Below are 25,585 nucleotides of genomic sequence, written 5' to 3'. Positions count from 1 at the left end.
CATTACTTCTCACTTGGATTACTGTAATAGCATCCTAAGTGCTTGCCCTACCTCTGCCCTTAGGTGATTCTTTGACCAGCTCCCAATGTGAGAGCAGTTACATTTCTGCTCAAAATTCTCCAACAGCATCTCAACTCTTTTAGAATAAAAAGCCAAATTCTTACAAGATCTGGCTCCATCTTACTGCTCAGAGCTCATTGCCTTCTACCTTTTACCTCCTATACTTTGCTGTAGCCACACTGGCTTCCTAGGTGTTCCTTAAACAAGACAGTCATTCCTGTCTCAGGGCCTGTGTACTTAGTATTCCCTCTGCCCAGAATGGTCATCCCTTGGATGTCAGCATGGCTTATCCCCTCACTTCCTTCAAGTCTTCACGCAAAGTTCCCTTCTAAGTAAGGCCTTTCTTATCCAAATTTCCACCCCTTACATATTTTTCTTCTCTGCTTGAGTACTTATTACTATCTAATATGCTATATACTTTACATTTATCTTGCTTATTATTTGCGGCCCACCCACAACTAGAACGTAGGCTCCACGAAGGCAGGGATATGTGCCTTTTTCCAGTGCTATAATTCCTAACCTCCAAAACATAACCTAGCTCAGTAATGGGCTGCTCAACAAATATTTGTGAATTAGTGAATGTGTGTTTTATAAAAGCTCCCATAGAGGGAAAAAAAAACAGATTCAGGAATCAGAATGGCAGCCTGCTTCTTAACAGCAGCATTGGAAGCTGTGAAACAAGAGACCAATGCCACAAAAAATGTAGAGGAAAATGATTTCCAGCCTCTTGGGATTCCAAGGCAAACTGCTAAGGAGGGTAAATGAAAGATGTTTTCAGACTTATAAGACTTCAAAAATATTGCTCTCATGAAATCTTTCTTAGGAAGCAATCAGACACTACTAAAATGAGGAAAAAAAGACAAGAAATACGAAGATATGCATTCCAGGAAACAAGCAATTCAACACAAGGGGAGAGGTGAAGGGAAAACCTAGGATAATGATTAGTAAAATTCTAGGCTGTCATCCCGCAGAAGGCAATCTATACAGAAGCAGAGGATCTGGACTCCAGGAGGGATTTCTCTGAGTAGAAACCAGAACAATTGCCCACCTGATATAACTGCTCATAAGGAAAGGACTTTGTTGAAGTTATTAACGAGCAAATAGAAAACTAAACAACACTATGTGGCGTAGTTATGAACAATATTTTCATAGTAATAATAATGTAAAATAATGGTCAAATAATTTGACTAAAAATTGTAAGGTGGATAGAGAGGAATGCGGGGAAGGTAAGTACAGAAGCCCAATCCAAAATTTTTAGAGTAAAAGTTGATATATAAACACCAAATGTGTAATAACAAAAGTAGCAGTACATTATTTAGAATTATGAATATAAATAGCTAAAGAAAAAGAAAAGAGTTGAAAGAAACTTCCTCTGGAGACTGGGCATGAGAGATTGAGAGAGACGGGACCTCAAAAGTCTCCTATTCATCATTATGATCTTTGTAGTACTATTCGCTTTTTTTTATTATTATTTTTTTCTTTTTAGAGCTGTACCTGCAGCATGTGGAAGTTCCCGGGATAGAGGTCAAATTGGGGCTGCAGCTGCTGGCCTACACCACAGCCACAGCAACACCAGGTCTGAGCCCTATCTGTGACCTACATCACAACTCTCAGTGGTGCCGGATCTTCAGTCCACCGAGTGAGAGCCAAGGATCAAACCCACATCCTTATGGATACTAGATTGGGTTATGAACCCACCAAGCCACATCAGGAACTCCTGTAGTACCATTTGACTTTTTAGGTTATATGAATGCAATTTTGATAAAAGTAAAAATTAAAATTTAATAAATTCATGTAAAGTGAAGAAATAATATTGTAGAAATGTCATTTAGAGTTATAGAAGTAATAAAAGGAGTTAAACACAAATGGTAGGAGTTCCCACTGTGGTGCAGTGGATTAAGGATCTGATGTTGCCACAGCTGTGGCTCGGATTTGATCCCTGGCCCAGGAACTCCCATGTGATGCTGGTATAGTTGAAAAGAACAAAAAAGATAAAGACAAGAACAATGGTTACCTCTGAAAGTGGGACTGTGAGCTGACTTTTTATGACCAGGCTTTCGATTGCTTTTACAACAAAAAAAAAATGAATAAGATTAAATCACAATAAAGGTTGGCCCATCCTATGTCACGTCGGTGGGAATCAAATAGTCCTGAAAAACAATTGCAAATTAGCCTGCTTTCTTAAGGGCATTTTGTCAGAACACAATCACCAACACAAAGAAACCACTCTTTTGAGAAAAATGAACGTGTTTGGGTTTCAACACGATGGTGTTACAGTGACTTGTCATTCTAAAAATTCTATCTTAATATCAAGGATAGTGCCTGTTGGTTTAATAGGAATGCTCAAATCCAAAGTCAAAACTGTCCGCTTTAATTGAAATGAACTTCCCATAAGAACTAATCCTTTTGGGATTTTGTTCTAATTTTGTTTTAGGAGTAGATTTTCCCTAATACCCAGTGGAGTCATTTGAGTTCTGACTCAAGAATAGCAAAGAAACAGTCACAATAGGTAAATATTTGCTCAGAGCTTTTGAGTATGCCATCATAGGTTTCATGGAGCCCACTCATGGAGGTTACCCAGTGGAAAATACCTCTTTTTTTTTTTTAAGATATTTTACAACATTCAATAATTTTCAATAATTAAAAAAATTTTTTCTTTTAAAGTATACAATATTTTAATACATACTGAAAACTATAACACATGCATATGGGATAAAGTATGAAGATGTAATAAGCACCAGTCAACCTACCACTCAGTTGCAAAACTGGAACATTACCAATACCATAGTAGAAACTCTGGCCATTCCTTTCCACATGCCATCCTTGTTGCTACTAAATAGAAATCTCTACAGCAAACTTCACTACAACCTATTTTGATTCAAATTAATTCCATCTGGTTCTATTCTCTGAAGAATAGTATCGATGAAACGTCTTTGCTTTTAGTCACAAATGAGTGAGTATAGTATTTGGAGTTGATACGTGGTTCCAAGTCCAGTTCTGCCACAAAAATCGTGTAACTGTGGACAAGTTATTTAACTCTTCTGATGTACAATTTCCTCATCTGTAAAGCAAAGATAATGATTTCTCATTTCTAGGGTTATAGTAAGACTTAAATTGGCAAACACTTATAAAGCACTCATTACCTATAGCTATTTTTTTCAAGGCTGCACATGCAGCATATGGAAGTTCCCAGGCTAGGGGTCGAATCAGAGCTGTTGTTGCTGGCCTAGGCCATAGCCACATCAACCTCAGATTTGAGCTGTGTCTGCATCATAGCTCATGGCAACGCAGTATCCTTAACCCACTGAGAGAGGCCAGGGATCGAACCGTGTCCTCATGGATACTAGTCAGATTCGTTTCCACTGAGCTAGAGGGGAACTCCTACAGCTATTTTTATAGAAAGCAAATTATTGTGATCTTAGAATCTTTTACAAAGTTTGAAGGAAAAATAACTAGATATCTGATTAATTCCTTCATTTGGTAATATTTGCTTAAAAAACATAAAAAGAAATGTTTCACTTAATTTTCCTGGATATTTTATTATTTATTTATTTATTTTTGCTTTTTAGGGCCACACCCATGTCACATGGAAGTTCCCAGGCTAAAGGCTGAATCGGAGCTGCAGCTACCGGCCTACCCCACAGCCAGGGACAACGCGGGATCCAAGCTGTGTCTGGGACCTACACCACAGCTCACGGCAAGGCCAGAACCTTAACCCACTAAGTGAGGCCAGGGATCGAACCCGCATCCTCGTGGATAATAGTTGGGTTCATAACCTGCTCAGCCACAAGGGGCACTCCTGGATATTTTAATAACTGAATCCAACAACTTCTGGGTGATTTCTGGTTGATTATACAGATATTAGTTGTTAGGTTGGCTAAATGATTGCTGTTTATTAACGAATTCATTAATTAAAAGAATGACATAAGGTTAAAGAAAATAGAGACTGCACATGAGAAATGACAGAATATTCATTTAATTTGTATCTTATGTTTAACGGACACAGTATCATAGATACACAGAAAAAAGGGCAATGACTTGAGAAACATTTTGTTTTAGTCATTCGTTTTTAAAAAATCTTTTATTCTGCTTTAAGAAATAATGGAACCAGTTGTTACAATACAGCAGTTTGAAATATTGCCAGTTAGTCTGTCACCATGGTAGCAGCATAAGTGGAAGATGTAAAATACAATATTCTACCAACCTAGAGGTGGACTTCTACATTTATACAAGGAGACATGTTTATCTAAAGAGATACCAGATCAATCCCCTTTATTCTTTTTTTTTTTCTTTTCTAGGACTGCACTTGTGGCATATGGAGTTTCCCAGGCTAGGGGTCTAATCAGAGCTGTAGCCTCCAGCCTATGCCACAGCCACAGCAACACGGGATCCAAACCGCGTCTGCGACCTACACCACAGCTCACAGCAACACCAGATCCTTAACCAACTGAGTGAGGCCAGGGATGGAAACCGCTACCTCATCTACCCTCTCCCTTGGCAATCACAAGTCTGTTCTCTATGTTCTATGAGTTTGCTTCCATTTCATAGATAAGTTCATTTGTATTATATTTAATACTCCCCATATAAATGACATCCTGTGGTATTTTTCTTTATCCTTCTATTTTGCTTAGTATATAATCTCTGGGTTGATCCACATAACTGCAAATGGCAGTATTTCATTTCTTTTATGGCTGAGTAATATTCCATCATTTTCTTTATCCATTCATCTTTTAATGGGCATTTAGGTTATTTCCATGTCTTGGCTCTTATAAAGAGTGCTGCCATGAACATGGGGATTCATGTATATTTTCAAATTACAGTTTTGTCTGGATGTATACCCAGGAGTGGTGCTGCAGGATCATACAGCAACTCTATCTTTAGTTTTTTAAGAAACCTCCATACTGTCCATAGTGGCTGCACCAATTTACATTCCCATATTGAGTTTATTTTTGTGTCTGGTCAGAGGGTGTGTTCTAACTTATTTGATTTACATGTGGCTGTCCAACTTTCTCAACACCACTTGCTGAAGAGACTGTCTTTTCCTCATTGCATATTCTTAACTCTTTTGTTGAAGATAAATTGACCGTAGGTGTTGGGGCTTATTTCTAGTCTCTCTATTCTGTACCATTGACCCATATATCTGTTTTTGTGTCAATACCTGGCTGTTTTGATTACTACAGTAATCAAAGTATCATCTGAAATCTGGAAGGGTTATTTTCTATTTTTCTTTTTGGGGGCTGCACCCAAGGCATGTGGAAATTCCTGGGCCAAGGAGCAAATCTGAGCTGCAGCTGCAACCTATGCCACAACTGCGGCAATGCCAGACACTTAATCCACTGTGCTGGGCCAGGGATCAAACCCTCACTGCTTCAGAGAAAAGAGCAGATTTTTAACCTGCTGCACCACAGCAGGGACTCCTGCATTTTCTATCTTTCAAATGCTGGAATTTCTTTAACATTTGTAATATGTAAAAATAATATATTTGTCCTTTTATTTCTTTTGGAATTCAAATATGAAGTGGGTCCTAATGAAAAACCTTGTTTCTTTTTCATACATTACCGTTGGGAGTGAAAATTAGTACAATTTTCATGGAGGGCAGTTTGGTCCCACTTGTAAACATTAAAAATGCTCATACTCTTTGACCCAATAATTTCAACTCCTAGGTTTTCAGTCTATAGATAATCTTGCATACATGCAACACAAAATATATACAAATGAAATACTTATTGCAATCTATTTGTAAAAGTAGAATATGGGAAACATTAGTTAAGTGCTCCTTGTTAACAGACTGATGAATTATGCTGTACTTATACTGTGGATTACTACGCAGATAGTAGCTGGAATGATGACTTTATATGTCAGATGTGGAACAATTCTCAAGAGTGAAAACTCAAGGAACAGAGTAGAGCTTATAGTATCTTACCTTTTGTGTGTAAGGACAGGAAGACAAGGGGTGAGGGGTTTATACATGTATGTTGGCAAATGCATGCACTATTGTTAGAAGAATCACCCCAAAACTGGGTACGACATTTGCCTTTGGAGAGGGAAGCTGGGCAGCTGAAGAAAAGGAGAGAGACTTGTTTTCACTGTATATGCTTTTGTATCTTTGTATCATGAGTATGTAAAGCTTTCTTTAGATATACACATACATATAGGTATACACACTTGCATAATTTTAAAAATTAAAAGGAATATAGCCTCATGTCCTGGAAGAAATACACGGCCTGACATTACCCTTCATGTCTTCTTTCCTCTTCCATTACTTGAAGAGGACTTAAGTTCATTTGTTAACAAAAACCATATGTTTCTGTCTTTACAACTATCTTGCATGATCGTTGCTAAGTACTTGGATCTCTTAACCTTAACATTTTAAAAGTGTTTGGTTTTTGAAACATACCAATGTAGTTGGGCCTCTGCAACATAAAGAGAAGTGGAGATTTGATAATTATAAAGATAGAAAAGAATCCCCTTTGGAGGCTAGAATTGTTTGTGGCCTAAACTGAGTAACTGCCAAATTGCTTCAATGTACTATTTACACAGTCTCAAAATGATATTTTAGCAGAGGCCGTAATTTAATCTCTGAAGATGGCTGAGTTAGCACCATATAAAATCTGTAAAATGTTATAAAATGTGCATCATATATGTAAACATATTTAGAACCAAATGGCAATATGTTTTAAAACGTACTTCAAAGACTTTTCTTAACTTTTTTTTTTTGCTTTTTTTAGGGTTGCACCTATGGCCTATGGAGGTTCCCAGGCTAGGGGTTAAATTGGAGCTGCAGCTGCTGGTCTACACCACAGCCACAGCAACTTGGGATCCAAGCCTCGTCTGCAACCTACACCACAGGTCACGGCAACGCCGGATCCTTAACCCACTAAGCAAGGCCAGGGATCAAACCCGCAACCTCATCGTTCCTAGTTGGATTCACTTCCACTGTGCCCCAAGGGCAACTCCGAAAACTTACTTCAAACTTTTAAAAGAAATTTTTAAACAATAAAATAATACATCTCTCAGGAAAAAATGTTCAAATTCCAATACAGGAAAAGAAAATGACAAAGATCTGATAAACTTTTGTAAAATATTATCTTGCTTAGAGGCAAAGACTGCCTCGAGTCCTATGTTTTGTGGTTATTTCATTGACTGTCAATGAGGAACAAGAAAAGTACTTTCCTTAAAAGAACTCTCAAGTACACTAGACAAACATTCACATCATCATATGCATTCTCACACCACAGGTACAAATGTATACAGATCAGATCAGTGCCAATTCACTAATGTTTTCTCTTCATCACCCCCAGGAATTTATATCTATTTCTCTTCTAAAGATGTTTAAATGACTGTACAATCATACAAATGAACTGGCACTCGATGACTGTCTAGAGTGACTGTAATAATACATACCTCCTGGTGAAGGATGTCTTTGTTTCCTGGATCTTGGAGTTGTACAACATATGGTCTGACAGATTTTAAGCTTCAAGTATCTATTTTTAGACATGGCGGTTCTTAACCCTTATCTTTTAATAAAAGAGAAAGTATTTGTTGAGCTGAGACTTGCTTTCACAATAGTACTTTAGCTAGAAAGCAAGTGGCTCTGTCAGTTTAGAAGGTTTGGTGAGATGAATAATTTAGTCTGTAGGAGTAATATGTCTAGAGAAGAAATTTAAGTAGGGGTTAGATAATGCAGGTAATTAATTAAATGATCTTAGGATATCTGATTCACAATGACTAATTTAAATATGTACTAAAAATACATAGGGATAAATCATGATTGTGATATTCTCAAGGGCAACAGAGAAAATACAATTCACTACCTAATAGATAAAAATTTGTTTTATGTGCTTAAAAACATTTGAGAATTTTCTGTCTCCTTTTGTCTTTTGCTAATGTTCACAGAGAATCACAGCGCCTGGTAGAAATAGAAAACAGACTCAAACTAAGGTTTATATTTAATGTCAGGAAAAGTGAACATATGTTAATTTTAGAGCACTTATCTTTAACTAGATAAATATTTCAATTTTAAAAGCATTTTTTTTTCTGAGAATAGTTCTCGACATTACAATAAGCATTGCTTCTTTAGGTTGTCATAGTGATTAACTAGGTACAAGGGGTGCTATCTTCTTGGTACTGGAAAAATAATATATAGTAGATTCTCCTGGGCTGAAGATAAGACTAATTCCTTCCATGTCATGGACGACTGGGCAGTCATCAATCTTACCCACAGAAACAGAGGTCATTAAAATCTGCCTTCATAGCCATCCCTCTCCTTTGTCAAACCTTAAGGACTCTCCCTATGATAGTGGAAGAACAGGCGACTTAGTTAGGGGAATGTCTAGCATGGTGCTAGGTATATTCATGTGGTCCTCAACTTACAGATGAGTTGGGTTCCATAACTTTGGTACCAGAGTAGAATTTTCATTTAAGATAATGTTATAGATGGTGCTAATGTTCTGAAGAGAATCCCTAAAATGAAGTGTTAACAAAAATAGTAAAACCCAAAACTGTTATAAGACAAGTATCAAAGCAGAAAATAACAAACTGACTAGAAAAAATTTATGTTGAATGCTGGTTTCTTTAGAGGAGAATAAAAAGAATATAGTCTCTTCTGGGAATTATCAGGAGCTTTTATTTTTTTTTATTATTATTTTTTTATTTTATTTTATTTTTTGTCTTTTGTCTTTTTGTTGTTGTTGTTGTTGTTGTTGTTGTTGCTATTTCTTGGGCCGCTCCCGCGGCATATGGAGGTTCCCAGGCTAGGGGTTGAATTGGAGCTGTAGCCACCGGCCTACGCCAGAGCCACAGCAACGTGGGATCCGAGCCGCGTCTACAACCTACACCACAGCTCACGGCAACGCCAGATCGTTAACCCACTGAGCAAGGGCAGGGACCGAACCTGCAACCTCATGGTTCCTAGTCGGATTCGTTAACCACTGCGCCACGACGGGAACTCCCAGGAGCTTTTATTAGCACTTTTATAAACTGTAGAGGTTGTTCTTCCTTTTTTACACTAAAATTTCACTTAAAAACATGTCACTTCTATTTTTTTTCAGGTTTAAATACACTGATACTAGTCTTATGCTTAGGCATGATCATAGTCATGGTTGGGGAGATAAAAATGAATCGAAGGAGAAGAGAAGATTCTAGAATTAACCAGGTTCAAGTTACAAGAGGAGGAGAAGAAAGGAAAGATTAAAGATGTTTCTGGGAAAGAGATTATTAAAAAGTATCCCTAACAGAGGTGTAAGTAGTGAAATAGAGAAGATCTGGCAGTTTGACATAGGCATGGCTGAGTGATGATGGATCAGAAAATTTCCTGTCCATACCTGTCACAAGTGACACTTTATTCAGGACAACTTGTTACAATGGTTTGAGCAGGAGATGGGGGGCAGAAGGCAGTGGGAAGGCATTAAACACCTGATGTTTTGCCTGCCCAGCAACTGTTTCCCCTTCTTTTATTCCCCACGTTCCTTTGGGGCAAGGGATTAACCACAAGAAAACAACAGCCTATAATTAATGGAACTGGGAGTCTAGGCCACAGTGGGATTAAGCTGAGCTGCTGAGCTGCTGTTAGCCTGAGGCTCCGCTAGGAACAGAACTGGTCCCAGAATCCAGAGTGAGGCTTTAACCAGCAGGTGAAAATTAAGCAGCTCCAGTTCCATAGTTACAGTAATTCTCAATTCTGGCTATACATTAGAATCATCCACTGAGGATTTAAAACCAAACCAAACCATCCAAACCAAACCCAAACCCGAAAGCCAGGTCAATGTCTCGGCTCCATGTCAAACCAATTAAATCAGAATCTCTAGGGGTGGAGAGCTGGGCTTCAGTACCTTTAAAAAGCTCCCTAGATGATGCTAACATGCAGTTAGGATTGAGAACAAACAGCAGGTTACAGAGGTGAAAAAGTTAAGTGTCCAGCTCATGTGTAAGGGTGAAGAGGGAAGTTCTACTTTGGAGTAGGCAATAATTGCTTAGTATCAAAGTGGGATTTGAGGGACCAAGGGAGAAGCAGGAGGATACCAGCTACTTAGCAGTTACAAGAGTTAGCAGTGCAGTGAGGCAGGCTGGATGGCAGTAAAGCGAGGCTGCCCATTCTTTGTTATTTTGCTTACAGGCAGCCCTAAATTATCTCCCCAGTGATTCTTTGACAAATAACACTCATCTCCCTCTCCCAATGTCTAGCCAAGGTCAGCAGTCATTTAAAATTCAGCAGCACTGGAGCTCTCCCTTTGGTGCAACGGGTGCATTGAGATTGGTGGCCTCTTGGGAGCACTGGAACGTGGGTTTGATCCATGGCCTGGCTCAGTTAGTTCAAGATCTGGCATTGTCATAGCAGCGGTTTAGGTCAAGACTTCAGTTTGGATCTGATCCCCGGCCTGGTAGCAGACACAAATGAAAAAAAAAAAAAATTATCAGCACTTATTTGAGTGCTTAAGATTGGAGGAAGAAAGAGCCATTTTCATGGGATCCTAAATCTACCACCTCAGTACATGGAGAGCAAACCTCCCACTCAATAGAATCACGCAAGTTTAGGGCAAGAAGGGACCTTCAGTATCATCTGGTTCAACACTTGTCCTTTGGACGTGAATATCTCCATTTGCTTGTTGAAAGCAAGGAGTGTTTCATATTTTTCATTGTTTCTCTGGTGCCCACCTAGGGATGCATAAATATTAAAATACCAACACTTGAGTGAATTTTCATATGAGAAAGATGAGTTACAGAGTTAGTTCATTCATTCATTCATTCATTCACTTTATACCAGTAAAAAGAGAAAGCTTTAGACATCCATGAGAATGAATACATAGCATGGAGATTATAGTCAATAATATTATAATGCATATTTGAAATTTTCTAAAAGAGTAGACTGTAAGTATTCTCACCCAAAATAACTATGTGAGGCAAAGGATGTGCTAATTACTTTGTGATAATCATGTCACAATGTATAGGTATGTCAGATTATCATGTTGTACACCCTAAATATATACAACTTTGTCAATTACACCTCAATAAAACTGGAAAAAAAAAAGACTAGTGAACAATTGCAATATACTCATAATTCTCACTTCCATTTCAGATAATGTCTTCTATTATAATGGATATTTTGGTATTCCACAAACAAAAATAAATTTTTGCAGCTCGAAAAAGACATATAAGAAGCTAGAATATTTCTGATAATCTTAGAAAAACATGTAATTAAGTTTAACCAACATTTTGATATACTTACTTGGGAAGGCATTTATTGGGTGCTATAGAGGTTAGTAGAATTTAATTATTAAGAGCTCAGACTCTGGATTCAATAGCCTGGGTTTGATTTCTGGTTCTCACTTCCCAGCTTGTGATATGGGGCTATTTATTTAACCTCTTAATGTCTCCCTTTTCTTTTTTTTTTTTTTTTTTTTGTTGCTAATGATATTTATTTATTTTGTCTTTTTGTCTTCTGTTGTTGTTGTTGTTGCTATCTCTTGGGCCGCTTCCGCGGCATATGGAGGTTCCCAGGCTAGGGGTTGAATCGGAGCTGTAGCCACCGGCCTACGCCAGAGCCACAGCAACGCGGGATCCGAGCCGCGTCTGCGACCTACACCACAGCTCACGGCAACGCCGGATCGTTAACCCACTGAGCAAGGGCAGGGACCGAACCCGCGACCTCATGGTTCCTAGTCGGATTCGTTAACCACTGCGCCACGACGGGAACTCCCTGTCTCCCTTTTCTTAACTATAAAGTAGGAATAATAAAACATGCCTTGCAGAGTTAATAGTACCTTATATATAATGATTATTCAATAAATGTTAACTATCATAAGCATGATAACATGGCATTATCCTCTTCTTTTTCTTCTTCTTCTTCTTCTTTTTTTTTTTTTTTTTTTTTGTCGTTTTAGGGCTGCACTTATGGCATGTGTAAGTTCCCAGGCTAGGGGTTGAATCAGAGCTGCGGCTGCCAGCCTACACAACAGCCACAGCAACACCAGATCCTTAACCCACTGAGCGAGGCCAGGGATTGAACCCGTGTCTCCTGGATACCAGTTGGGTTCGTTACTGCTAAGCCATGAAGGGAACTCCATTATCTTCTATTTTGACTCCCCCCACCTCGCCTCCTGATACTAAGAAGAGTGGAACCTGTTACTTGGATGGGATTTTATTTCACTGAACCTCAAGTAGATGTGGATATGCCAGTCTGAAGATGGGGCTGGAGCAAAGCTGAATTTGGGCAAAATAATGGGAAGAGGAGTATGAAATCCTGAGGACTATCCAGGAGGAAAAAAATGTGAGCTAGAGAGTTCAAAAGCAAGTCTGAAGGTTGTTTTTCTGTGTGGCGTGGTATGACAAAATCTGCAATGAAGTTCACTTTGTTCATTGATGTTTTCAGGTGATTATTACTTACTTTAGCAGAACTCAAAGTGGCTCTGGGTTCAGCAGGGAGCATGTACAGCTGGCAGAGCCAGAGGATGGGAGGGCAGTTGGCACCTGGTTTCCACAAAGGTGAATGAGACTCAGTCTATGCTCTCAAGGAATTGCTAACAGCAGAGGAGATCAGTGTGTATGCTCCAAATTTATTACAAAACAAGGTAAAATGAATTCAGTGTTACAATGATTGAACAAAGTGTTATACAAGTAGGAAGGGTTGATTCTGAGTGGAAAGGCTTCAGGGAGAGATGGTATCACCCTTCCTGGATTGAACCACTGTTATGGACTGAATATTTGTGTGCCCTCCAAACTTGTATGTCTAAATTCAAGCACCCAATGTGATGTTGTTAGGAGGTAGGGTCTTTGGGAGGTGATTAGGTTATAAGGTTAAAGCCCTCAGGAAGTGGATTAGATACCCTGAGAGAGTTCTCTTTTTCCTTTCTGCCATGTGAAGACATAGGGAGAAGAAAGCCTTCTACCAGGAAGGGTCCTCTGCAGACAGCAAATCTGCTGGCACCTTGATTTCGTACTCCTCAGCCTCAGGACTGTGAGAAATTTTTGTGTTTAACCCACCCAGTATTTGTTATAGCAGTCCTGCTGGACTAAGGCAGTGACTAACCAGTGGCAATGCAGATGAGCAAGCAAAGGATCAGAGGCAAAAGGAACGGCAAAGTCATGGCTGGGAAACAGACTACATGGTTTTAGAAAACAATGCCAATAACAACCTCCTGTCTCTAGGCCTTTTGCTATGTAAGACATCAGCTAAATACAATCCTGATAGAATGCTCTATAATATGTGTTAAATAAATAAATAATGTGTGAGAAGAGGATTGGAATGGAAGATCAAAGATAATTCAGATTCTGGCTCTCCAAATACAGTAATAGAGTGTTTTGTTCTGCTTTAAAAAAATTTTTTATCATTATTGTTATAATAATAACAACAATAATAATAAGGGAAACAAATGTTAAGAAGAAGAACAAAAAGAATCACAAAAATAATCTAAAAAATAACTGTGGTAGTTTGCTACTTGATATGGCTGTTCTTACAGCCTCTCTTCCAGATACCACCATGCAAGTTTCTTCTAGCTCCTGACTCTGCCTCTTGTCTCTCCAAGCCCTTTTCCCCGGCATATCAAAACATGTGTTTAGCCTAATGTTATCTGACTGAACAGCACTTCCAGGTGTAGTGTGATTCTCAGTTGGACAGAAATGTTTGTCAGGCCAAATTCTCCTTTTTCATTCTAGCAAGAACGACCCTTCTTTTCCTTTGAGGACTTGCATCTCCCCCACTTCATATGGTTTTCTTTTCCTTTGAGGACTTGCATCTCCCCTACACCAATCACACTACATCCTGGCATGCCTACTCTTGCCCTGAAAAAAATGGGGGTCAAATGACTCAAAGAAAGCCATTCAGAGTCCTTATTTTGGATTTTACCTTCAAGACTAAGAGGATATCTCTTTTCCCTGTGAGTTAAAAAGATACAATCTCAGAGATACTTGCACCCATATATCTTGTCCCATAAGCGCCTGAGAGAATGAGGCCTACATACAGAAAGAAGACAAGACAAGATGCAGAGAGAGCTGTGGACCTAATTTAATTTCTGGATATAGTCATGCTTGAGGAAATCTCTGCCTCTCTCATTCCTATGTCATAAGAGAATCACCCTCTGCTCCTCCCCACCTTTTTGCTTGAATTAGAGCTGTATTTCTGTCACTTAACAAGTGAAAGAATTCTGTGTAATACAGTAACTAGCAAAATTATTTGCTAGATAAGTCATTTTTTTTTTATTTTACCATTTTGGGCTTCAGTTTCATTATCTATGAGTAAGGGAGTTGGACAAGATAATATTCCTTCAAGCTCAGTTTCCGTTTTTCATACTTCTATAAAAACTATAGAATTTTTTTTTTCTCCTTTTCTAGGGCCGCTTCCCATGGCATATGACGGTTCCCAGGCTAGGGGTCTAATCGGAGCTGGAGCTACCGGCCTACGCCACAGCCACAGCAACCCAGGATCCGAGCCTCGTCTGCGACCCACACCACAGCTCACAGCAACGCTGAATCCCCAACCCACTGAGCAAGGCCGGAGATCGAACCTACAACCTCATGGTTCCTAGTCAGATTCGTTAACCACTGTGCCACGACAGGAACTCCAAAACTATAGATTTTGAGCTAAAATATGCTCACGTGAATCCTTGCCATAATTTTTTTTAAGGGCAAAAACCATCCATAAAGGAAAATTCTCATAACGCCAGGCTTAAACGTACTTTCCTTTCTTCAGATCAACCCTTAAGTAAGATCCTAAAAAAACCTTAAGAAATATCTTCTGGAGTTCTCACTGTGATGCAGTGAGATTGGATTCTTTGTATTAAGAATGCAAATAGAGTAGCTTGGGTTGCTGTGGAGGCACTTGGGTTTGATCCCCGGCCTAGTGTAGTAGGTTAAAAGATCCAGTGCTACTATAGCTGTGGTGTAGGTCACACCTGCAACTCCTATTCAGTCCTTGGCCTGAGAACTTACATATGCTGTGGGTGTCGCCATACAAAAAAAAAACAAAATAGAAATAGCTTCCAAAAATGTAATACAGTCTTTTAAAACTGGTAAGATTACTTCGTAATTTAGTATATGATGACAGTGGCATTTCAAAGCAGTGGGCAAAGAAAATATTATTCATTAAATGATATTGGAAATAATTGATAGCAATTTGAAAAAGAAACAACTGAATCTCTACCATGTTTTCTATTCCAAAATAAAATCCAGATAATTTAAAGGAAGAATAAGAAAAATAATAAAGTTCTGGAAGAAAGTATGGGCAACTGTTCTTTATAAACAAGAGATAGAAAAGGACTTTTTAAGTGTGAAAAAAGTATAAACTCAAAGTATAGGCCTGGGGTTAAGAGTACAGGTTCTGTAAATTACCACCTGGGTTGAAATCCTGTTTCCACATACATAATAGATTTATGAGCTTGAAAAAGTTTCTTAATCCATCTAAGCCTCAGCTTCCTTATCTGCCAAACTATGCCTCATAGGACTGATTAAGGAAAATAATTTTATGTATTAAGAATATTCTGGGGAGTTCCCCTTGTGGCTCAGCAGGTTATGAACCCAACTAGTATCCATGAGGATGTGGGTTCAATCCCTGGCCTTGCTCTGTGGGTTAAGGATCTGATGTTGCCATGAGCTGTGGTGTAGGTCACAGACAGGGCTCAGATCCTGAGTTGCTGTGGCTGTAGTGTAGGCTGACAGCTTCAGATCTGATTGGACCCCTAGCCTGGGAACTTCCATATGCTGCACGTACAGCCCTGAAAAAAAAATTCTGGAAAAATGTAAACCAAAAAGACATTAATAAAATGTGAATAGTGGTTATTTCTAGGTGATGGAATTATGGCTGAATTTTTGCCCCCTCTTTTCTAATATCTATAGAAAAATATTTTCTATTTTCGTGTTTTCTGTAGTGAATTAAAATATTATTTCTCAGAGTTCCTGCTGTGGCTCAGCAGTAATGAACCAGACCAGTATCCACGAGGACAGAGGTTCAATCCCTGGCTCTACTCAGTAGGTTAAGGATTTAGCATTGCTGTGAGTTATGGTGTAGGTTGCAGACATGGCCCAGATCCCAAGTTACTGAGGCTGTGGCGTAGGCTGGCAGCTGCAGCTCCAGTTTGACCCCAGCCTGGGAATTTCCATATGCCATGGATGTAGCCCTAAAAAAAAAAAAATTTATTTCTCTCTGAGTGTCAGTATGTCAGCATAGCATTGCAATTATGATCATAGACTCTGGAGCTGGACCACTTAACATTCCAATCGCTCACTAGCTGTGTGAGCTTGGGCAAGTTACTTAGCCTCTACCTCAGTTTCCTCAACTATAAAATGGAGACAACAGTATTTCTTTTTCTTTTTTTTCCTTTTAATGGCTGCACCTGCAGCATATGGAAGTTCCCAGGGTAGGGGTCGAATTGGAGCTGCAGCTGCCAGCCTACACCACAGCCACAGCAACACAGGATCCGAGTTGCATCTGTGATCTATGCCACAGCTTGCAGCAGTGCTGGATCCTTAACCCACTGAACAAGGCCAGGTTCTTAACCCACTGAGTCACATTGGGAACTCTGAGACAATGTTATTTCTACCATAGAATTAAATGAATTAATATAGGTGATGTGATTAGATTAGTACCTAACAGATAGTATTATATGAATGTTTTCAAATATTATTATTTTTCTCTTTTAAGTCCTTTCTCTCAAAATTCCTATTCTTTGGATGTCTTTAAGTCAACAAACTAAGTTATAGATATATGTGAGTAGCTCATTACAGTTTAATGCAGCTTTGGGCAGACAATGGCCAGTGGCCAGGCAGCCCTTGAGCTAAGAACAGTTTTTACATTTTTAAAGAGTTGTAAAAAAGAGAGAGAGAGGAAAAAAAAGACTGCAACAGAGACAGTATGTGGCCCACAAAGCCTAAAATATTTACTATCTGGCCGTTTATAGAAGAAGTTTGCTGACTGTTGGCTTAATTTGTTTTCCTTTTCAAATATGTTTTTGATTTAAAATCACCATGCTATAAATATCAAGGAAGAAATCTCTAAAGATGAAATTTCAGGATATACTGTAAATAGGAAGGGAGATAATTTTGGAAAAGGAAGATTGTATTCTATCTTGTGAATGTTTGCTTCCCTGAGGTAACATAATATATTCTACCAATGATTCAGAATCATTTCATCATAATTGAAGGCATAATACTATAGGATCTAACACACCCAAAGGTACTTAAACTCACCAGACAGAGTAGAATCTCAAGCGATTATGGTGTTTCTCTTGGCCAACTCTGTCCTGCTGATGGTGGCAATCTAAGTGCTATGAGAATCCAGGATTATATCAGGTCTAGAATTAGCAAATATGCCAGGCTAAGTATCCAGTTCCTTGCCACAGACCCTTGTGGTAATAATCTTGAAGTAGGAAAGCTGACTCAGGAAGTCTTTCTAGACTCTGGTTAGGCACATTTCAGAGAAAGAAAGTTGCTGGTAGGAAACTCTTTAGAAATATAAGGTTATTTAAAAACAATTGTTTTAGAAAGGGGGGAAATTAAGATTGCTCTTTTATTTGTTTGCAAACAGAACAAATATAACAACCTGTGACTGAGTAACTTCACTACCTTACTCAGCCTTAAGCAATCTGTAGCCTTTCCATTTGTTTTCATGTAAACCAAATGGCCAGGAAGAGAATTCTGGGTAGAGATCTGATGTTCCTCTGAGGGCCCTCAAATGAGACTTGTGGGAAGTTGGCAGTTTGTCTAGGAGGTTGATGTGGCATGGGGGATCCCTTAGTCTACTGGGTCCAGGAGTCTGTGGGTGTATTTATTGGGTGGGGGATGGGAGAATGGAGGGCCACTTCCTTTCAAACCTTAATTGGGTCTTCTGAAATTCAAACATGAGTGGGATTGAAACATGAGGCTTGTGGTTTGCTAGAGGTCTATTTGCATGAAAAACTAAGGATGCTTCCTGGGCTGAACTGGTCAGGCAGGTACTTTTGGCACAGTAACAAACAAACAAACAAACAAACAACCTTAAAATAAAAGGGCAGAGGTGCTTCCAAATATAGATAGGTACTGGATTTGTATTTGACTTTCTGCCCATCCCCTGAGTGTCTAAGTCTAATTTTGAGGAAGGAGGGCTCTAGAGTCAGTGCTTTCTCTGAAACAGACTTTCAATTAAAAAAGGGGGCAGAGTGCCCTCTGTGGCACAGCTGGTTAAGGATCTGGTGTTCTCTCTGCAGCAGGGAAGGTTTGCTCCCCAACCTGGTACAGTGGGTTAAGGACCCAGGTTGCCCAGGAACTTCCATATGCCACAGGCCCAAAAAGAAAAAGGCAGGGGGAGCTTAGTCTCTCACCAAATAAGGTCATTTAAAAACCCATATAGGAGTTCCATTGTGGCTCAGTGGTAATGAACCTGACTAGTGTCCATGAATTCAAGGGTTCAATCCTTGTCCCCACTGGATGGGTTAAGGATCCAGTCTTGCCAGAGCTGTGGTATAGATTGCAGATTCAGCTCAGATCTGGTGTATTTGACCCCTGGCCTGGGAACTTCCATATGACACGGGTGCAGCCCTAAAAACAAAAACCAAAAAACCCATGTACCATCTAATGTCACAATGGTTTCAGAAAAAAAAAGAGAATTGTAATAGATATGTGACAATATAAATATGACTTAAAAACTGAGTTACTTTAGCCTTTATTAAAACCCCAGAAAGATGAAAAGTTTAGAACAGTTTTTAGGAGGAAAAATTCTCCTCTACCATGTTGCTACTACATCTCCTCTCTTTCCCTCTTTGTTCCTTCATCATTGCTTACTCCTTGCCTCTAGTCTTTTCACACACAACCCCCAGTGTTTCCAACCAACCTTCTCTTTCTTAATTACATCAGTGTGGTAGGGTCTTAGGTAAGGTATGGTCTTGGGAAGCATGCAGAGGAGCAGACAGCACTTAGGCTGAGAGCAAGACCAATCCTAGAAATGAACTCCAGGAGGGCAGGGCTTTGTTTTCCACTGTATCCTCCCATCCTGAAAAAAAGAGTGGGAGGGTATAGTGACAGTGAATAAAAGAAGGCAAGGTACATACAGGTTCCAGTCTAACACACCACCAATGACAACCAAGTAGTAGTCATTGCTCTTATTGGAGATAATGACAAAGTCGCACAAATCATTAATGATTAAACCTCTGCAGAAGTATGAGAAGGAAAAAATTTATCAATAATACACCACCATAATCTAATCATTATTATACTTTCGTTATTCTTGTCAGTATTTCATAGCATGCATTTAAAATATATTTGGAAAAATGTTTTTGGAATCAGAAAATTTTGGATAGGAAATATGGAACTTATTTTCAAAAGAACCAATCTCCTTTGCCTATAAGGCATCACAAAAAGCAAATAGTGAAGTTGCTTAAGTAAGTCTGAAATAACCTTTGATAGGAGTTCCTGCTGTGGCCCAGTGGGTCAAGGATCCAGCGCCTTCTCTGCGATAGCAGGGATATGCTGTGTAAATCACAGTAGACTACTTGTCAAGGAGGTATAAAACATGCATTCTCTTGCTGGCTCCTACTCTAAGGGTTTCAGTGTCTCATCTGTAGAAGGAGAATTGAAGCTCCATAATTCCAAAGCTCTTCTTAAGTCTGAAGTTTAATGATTCCTACAAAAGAGATTTTACTGTTTTACATTCTGATTGTAAGGCAGTTTTTAGATATAATATTTACATATTTATGTACATAAAGTTATACATTTACATACACTAGTAAATATTAACTGGAATATAGGAGATCCTTCCATGCAGAAATAGATTTTAAAAATTCACATAAAGAGACCATTTCTAACTTTTCAGAACTTTTTTTTGGCCGCACTCGTGGCACATGGAAGTTCTGGTGCCAGGGATTCAACCTGGGCCACAGCAGCGACCCAAGCCGTGCAGTGATAACAGTGGATCCTTAACCCTCTGAGCCACAAGGGAACTCCCAGGACTATTTGTCTTTTAACCTAGGAGAACTGTAGTAAATAGTTTCACTTAGCAGATGGCCATTATTAGCAATTTAAAGACCCAAAGATAAACCTTTACTCCTATAAACCAACAAAAGGGAAGGTTACTTCAAAAGAAAGTGGCAACAACAAACCAGCTGGGAGTCATCTAGTGAAGATAAAACATTAATTGGTTTGTTGGTGCAGAAATCGGATGAAGAAAATTCTACGAATTATGCTCCTACACAGAGGAGGGTAATGCAGTAAATTCTTCCTTGCAGTGGAATTCAGGATCAACTTCCTTTGTTCTTCCAAGGGCCAAACTAACACTTTCTCCAGAAAATAACTTGGCATCCTGAGTATTATTTCACTGACCTATGCATAAACCTTCTTTTGGGGCTAAGAGTGAGACTGACGGGACCTGGAAGTTTTTAGGCAAAACCTTCAGAGGTGACAAAACCGCACTGGCTGAGAAGAGATGAAGTTTCTGTTGAAACTTTGATTTAAATAGCTCAAATTTGTGGAATTCCCATTGTGGCTCAGTGGTTACCGAATCCGACTATTATCCAACTAATATCCATGAGGACTGGGGTTTGATTCCTGGCCTCACTCAGTGGGTTCAGGATCTGGCATTGCCACGAACCGTGGTGTAGGTCGTAGACGTGGTTCAGTTCCGCAGTGCGGTTCAGTTCCGTAGACTGGCAGCTACAGCTCCGCTCTGATTTGACCCCTACTCTGGTAACCTCCACATGCCGCGGGTGCGGCCCTAAAGAGACAAAAAAGATCAAAAAATAAAAAATAAATAGTCCAGATTTGTCACAATTTCAAAACAATCAGAAGTAATTCATGTTGCACGCACTTAAATCGAAGCACACTAGAGTCGCTTCCCAGCCTGAAAGCTGCAATTGAATTCTGATTAGAAGCCACACTTGAGGATTTCCAAGGCACTTCAACAAGGAAATTTGGGGCTGTTCACAGGCGTTTTCCTGTACCAAACACCGAGGTGTTCAATCGCATCATGTTAACCACATTAATAAACATAATTATCCTATCAGGGTGCAAAATTCATGTATATAATAATGACTTTCCCATCGCTTGTCGCCTGCAAGCAATGGATCCCTGCAGCAACTCTCGGCCTAGGGCCGGGTCTAGAGAAATTTTATGGCCGCGCTCCGCCCTCCAAAATCCTCCCTTACCGCTCGGCTCCGGCGACCACCGCGGTCTCCTGCTGCCCCCTGCCGGGCTCCTCGCGTCAGGCTACGGAGGACAACCGCGCGGCCGCCGGAGGTGGGGGGGGGGTTACTGAGCCACGTTGTGACGTCACCTCTGTGCGCGGCCCTTGGCCGGAAGTTATTCTTATTCATTTCCGCTTTTCGGTCACGCTCTAGACGCCAGAGGCGGAAGTAAAGCCATGTACAGCGCCTGTTTACCGTCGAGGTGGAGGTCGGTGACTCGCTGCCGCTGTGCCTTTTGTTTTTAGAACCAGGACTGAGTGACTGTTATGGATAGCAGAGTCCCATTTCTGTGCAGCCCCTTGCAGTTTCCTTGTGGGAGGAAGAGGGATGGAAGAACTCGTGGAATAGAACCCGTGGAAATACCATAGTTTTGAGTTAACGACTCACCTGGTGTTCGAACCTTGCTTTCGCTAGTTGTCAAGCTAGTAAGGGGGCTCGGCGCTTTTTCTGATTTTGTAGTTTTAGGAATGATGCCTACCATTTAAGTTGTGGGTTTAAGTAAGATAATGTGTGTGAAGCACTTAGTTCTGGTTTTACAAATTATGCTTGTGATTTTGGTACCTTTTCCCTTCACACTGGGGCTTGTACTTGCCATTTTCTTTTAAGTATCTCTGAGAGATACTTGGTGTACCAGAGGTTATGCATCTCAAGAAGACATTATGCAGTGTTAGCTGAGATTGATCTCTTTAATTTGTTTTATGAGGTCCTGACGATATTTTGTACCCCTTTTTATTTTTCCATTTCTAGGGACAGCTGTTTTTCAGGTTTTTTTGGAGGAATGCAAAGTCCTCTATCCTTAAGACAAATGAGGTGAGAAATGCACTGCTGTAAAGATCTCCAAACTTAGTTCATTTTGTCAAAAGAAGACCAATTGGAATGTAGTATTCTGGAACCAGTAATTACCTATTTCCATTAAAACCTCCTTTGGGGAATTGTGTAGCAGAGGGGAATGTAAATCCTCTTTCACTCCTTAGACCTCACAAGTTGGAGGTACAGATACTTTCAGTATATTTGTTAATTTTGTTCTTTAGTCTTTGGAATAATGGCTTTGGTTATTTAAAAGTGTCAATTTGAGGGAGTTCCCTGGTGGCTCAGCAGTTTAAGAATCCAGTGTTGTCACTGCTGTTGCCAGGGTTCCATCCCTGGCCCTGAAATAGTTGCAGACTGAGGGTGTGGTCAAAAAAACCCAAAACAACAACAAAAAAAAACCCCAAAAACAAGCCCCCAAAAAGTCAGCTTGAGAGACAGATGGAAATAAATATGGAATATTAATTATTTTTGCTATTTGTAGATTGAAGCAGTTTGTGCTTCTTGCATTATACTGTTTAAATATTTATTCACTTTATTAGATGTAATAGAATTGTTTTGAATGGAGATCAGGTGCTCCATTGATCAAATCAATCAAATGAAATTGATATTTATCAGGCTTAAGTTTTTGTTGAAAACTGAAAAACAACTGTATTCCATCCCCCCCCCGTATATATTAATGTCCCCCTCCCCTTCTTAGGTAAGTGGTATTATCTTAGCCATACTGTTAAGCAGTTTGCCACTTAGAATATCTTGGACATCTTTCTTTTGTGTTTGATCAGTCTTAGTTTTTAAAGTTGACTGTATAGCATTATATTGTATAGATATACCACAATTTATTAATCATTCTACTATTGGGGACCATTTGGTTTCCTTCTTTTTTTTGCTATGACAAATAATATTATAATGGTCTTTTTTAAAAATAAGAAATGTGTATTATTTTTCTTTATTTTCTTTGGATAATCTCCAAGAAGTAGAAATGCTGGGTTAAAAGAACAGATGGTGTCAAATTCCTTTCCAACAGTGATATGTGAGAATTTTTCCCGTTTCATATGTTCACCAACTGTTGATAATCGTTACCAATGTCTTCAGGCTTACCTGGGGCTACTCATCCTATTTTTGGGGGTCAGTTTATTGCATGTATAGTATTGCAATCCAAACACATTTTTGTAGCTAGTTCTAAGTTCAGTTTAACTCTTTTTTTCCCCGTATAAATGGGGTACTTAGTTTTAGATTCCTTAGTAACAAGTTGCTATAAAAAATGATTTACTTAAATATTAAATATTTAAGTTAAAAATATATAGGAAGATATATTTGAATGAAATCCAGAACTGTGGATAGACATTAGGAAGATGGGCCTTTTTGAAAGAAGGAACAACTTAAAGGCAGGGAGACAAGAATGACTGGTTAAGAATGTTTAAGACCAGAAGTTTGAGAGTGGTGGTGCTTGGTTATGAGGTAAAATAGAGGAGATGGATAGAATGGTCAGTGTGAAGATTTTACCTTCTTGGCGAGAGCTGCAGAGGTCTTTAATCAGGGAATGGGGGACACACTCATATTTGTTTTGCAGGTATACTATGGGAGCAGTTTTGAATCACAGATGTTAGAGAGGCTGTTATAGTCTGAGTGAGAGAATAGCAAAGAGTAGAGAGGTTGGGTTTCAGAGATACTGAAGAAGCTGAATTAATGTTTTGTCAGTTTCTGCTCTACAGCAAAGTGACCCAGTCATACATATGTATGACAGAACATTGTAAATGAACTATAATGAAAAAATTTAAAAAAGGAGCTGCAGGTACATGGTTCGATGACTGGGGTTGAGGAAAATAAAAGCAAAGCTTTTAGGGTTTTTTTTTTTTTATCATGTGTGACTATTAGGAAAGTAGTAGTGATTACATTAATTAGAGGAAGGCTAGTTTATTTAGGGGGTGGGAAAGATGCTCACTTTGGTTTTGGATTTGTTAATTTATGTGGAAGATATTTTCATGGAAAACATACTCAATAAAATCCTCCTATGACAGAGTTAGGAGAAACTTTACTACTCTTAAGAAATTTGACATATATTTTTATTGAGTTTTAGTTTGTCATTAGAAAAAGTAGAAATTTTAGGTGTTCGCATTGGTGCAGCGGAAATGAATCTGACTAGTATCCATGAGGATGCAGGTTCCATCCCAGGCCTCCCATAGTGGGTTAAGGATCCGGCGTTGCCACGAGCTGTGGTGTAGGTCACAGAATCGGCTCAGATCTGGTGTTGCTGTGCTGTGGCATACATCATCAGCTACAGCTCCAATTCCACCCCTAGCCTGGGTACTTCCATATGCCATGGGTGTGGCCCTAAAAAAAAGGCAAAAAAAAAGAAATTTTAAAAAGCCAAGACAAATATAAATTGGAGTTTTACTGTTTTCTTCCTGCATCTCATTGGATCATCTCGCACCTTTGGAAAGCACTGGTCTTATCTACACCTGTCAGTGTTCTGTCCTGTTATCCAGTAGAGGTCACCCTTGAGCATCTCTAAGAGAACAGGCTTTTGAACTGTGCAAGGTAAAACCTTCATTCTTTAGTTAGGAGGATTTTATTTTTAAATTTCTAAACGCATGCATTTTTGGGAGAGTATGAGTTTCAGAGTAGTATGTGGGTATTATGGAGCTATGAAGAATAATGAACTCAGAGTTTAGGGCAGTCTAAAATGTCGATTCGCTGTTATTTGATGCTTACTTTGTGAATGTCCTTCATTTTGTTTGAATGTTATTTGAATCTATAATTTTGGAATCTTAATTCTTGGAGGATTTGTAGATTATCTGAGTTACAGGAATGTTCCCATCCTATAGGCATAATCCAAGTTCTTTGTAAATTCTTGGAGAAAATCAAAGACAGACACAGAGGAAATTTTAAAATACTGATCTTGAAAGCAGTGTCTCAAGCCCAGAGATATTAGTGGTGAGTTGGAACCATCTATCTCTATTTTCTATTTTATGGTTAATTAGGAGAGAGGAGAAGAGAAATGCTTCTTTAAGTGAGAAAAGCTCATTGTAAGTAATTAGAAATCAAGAGCTAAGTTTATCACAGCTATAGAATTGAAAAGGAGGGAATACAGTTTAAAAAGTATGTGTTATATGGCTCAAACCACAAGCAATTTAGGAACATAAATCATCTGATATATTGAATAACAGAAGAAAACTTCTGTTATTGCTTTTCTTATCAAAATTTCCTATAAATAGAGGTGCTTTTTTTTAAAAATAGGGACCTATGATTATTATGTATAAGTTCATGCACTTCATACCCCATTTATAAATTATCAGGAAAATAATTTATCAAGGTTTTAGTCACTTGATCAAAGTTATATGTATTGTATAAACAGATGTAGAGAGCCTTGGGTTAGTCTTTTGTAATGTGGTGAGGTGAAGGAGAATGGCAAAAGTACTTAACGTTTTTAATATTGATATCTCATCTCTCAGCACAGTTCCACATGTGGTAGTCTGTATAGATGAGGTCTCCCATTAGGAAGATGAGAATTGGTTTGGAGTTGTTGGGTTACAACCAAGGGGATAATCAGGTAAATTGAGTGAGATGGAGATTGGAATCAG

General features: G+C 39.0%; 1 protein-coding gene and 1 long non-coding RNA gene across 14 annotated transcripts in view; one reads left to right on the top strand and one right to left on the bottom strand.

The window, feature by feature from the left end:
* On the bottom strand, positions 8,984–21,249 carry LOC102157861. The gene is made up of 3 exons (XR_305521.3): positions 21,159–21,249; positions 19,417–19,642; positions 8,984–10,436 (listed from the first exon to the last, which is right to left on the bottom strand). It is a non-coding gene; the product is annotated as an uncharacterized LOC102157861 (long non-coding RNA).
* Positions 21,328–25,585, top strand: part of MTERF1 (mitochondrial transcription termination factor 1) — a 566,280-nt gene continuing 562,022 nt past the window's right edge. For 3 of the 13 annotated variants that reach the window (XR_001298914.2, XR_002347022.1, XR_002347023.1), the window contains exons 1-3: positions 21,337–21,405; positions 21,945–22,007; positions 24,830–24,938. Coding sequence is in view for 2 of the 13 variants with exons in the window: in XM_003130132.4 (XP_003130180.1) it covers positions 21,374–21,405; positions 21,945–22,007 (95 nt within the window). In the remaining 11 variants the exon portion in view is untranslated. Of the gene's footprint in view, positions 21,406–21,944; positions 22,008–24,445; positions 24,543–24,829; positions 24,939–25,585 lie in introns of all 13 variants that reach the window. The other 10 variants (XR_002347026.1, XR_002347025.1, XM_005667586.3 and 7 more) reach the window with 9 other exon arrangements.

Source organism: Sus scrofa, chromosome 9 (assembly GCF_000003025.6).
Source record: "Sus scrofa isolate TJ Tabasco breed Duroc chromosome 9, Sscrofa11.1, whole genome shotgun sequence".
NCBI classification, from domain to species: Eukaryota; Metazoa; Chordata; class Mammalia; order Artiodactyla; family Suidae; genus Sus; species Sus scrofa.
The sequence above is the reverse complement of the archived record's forward strand: the minus strand, read 5'-3'. Positions and strand labels throughout refer to the sequence as shown.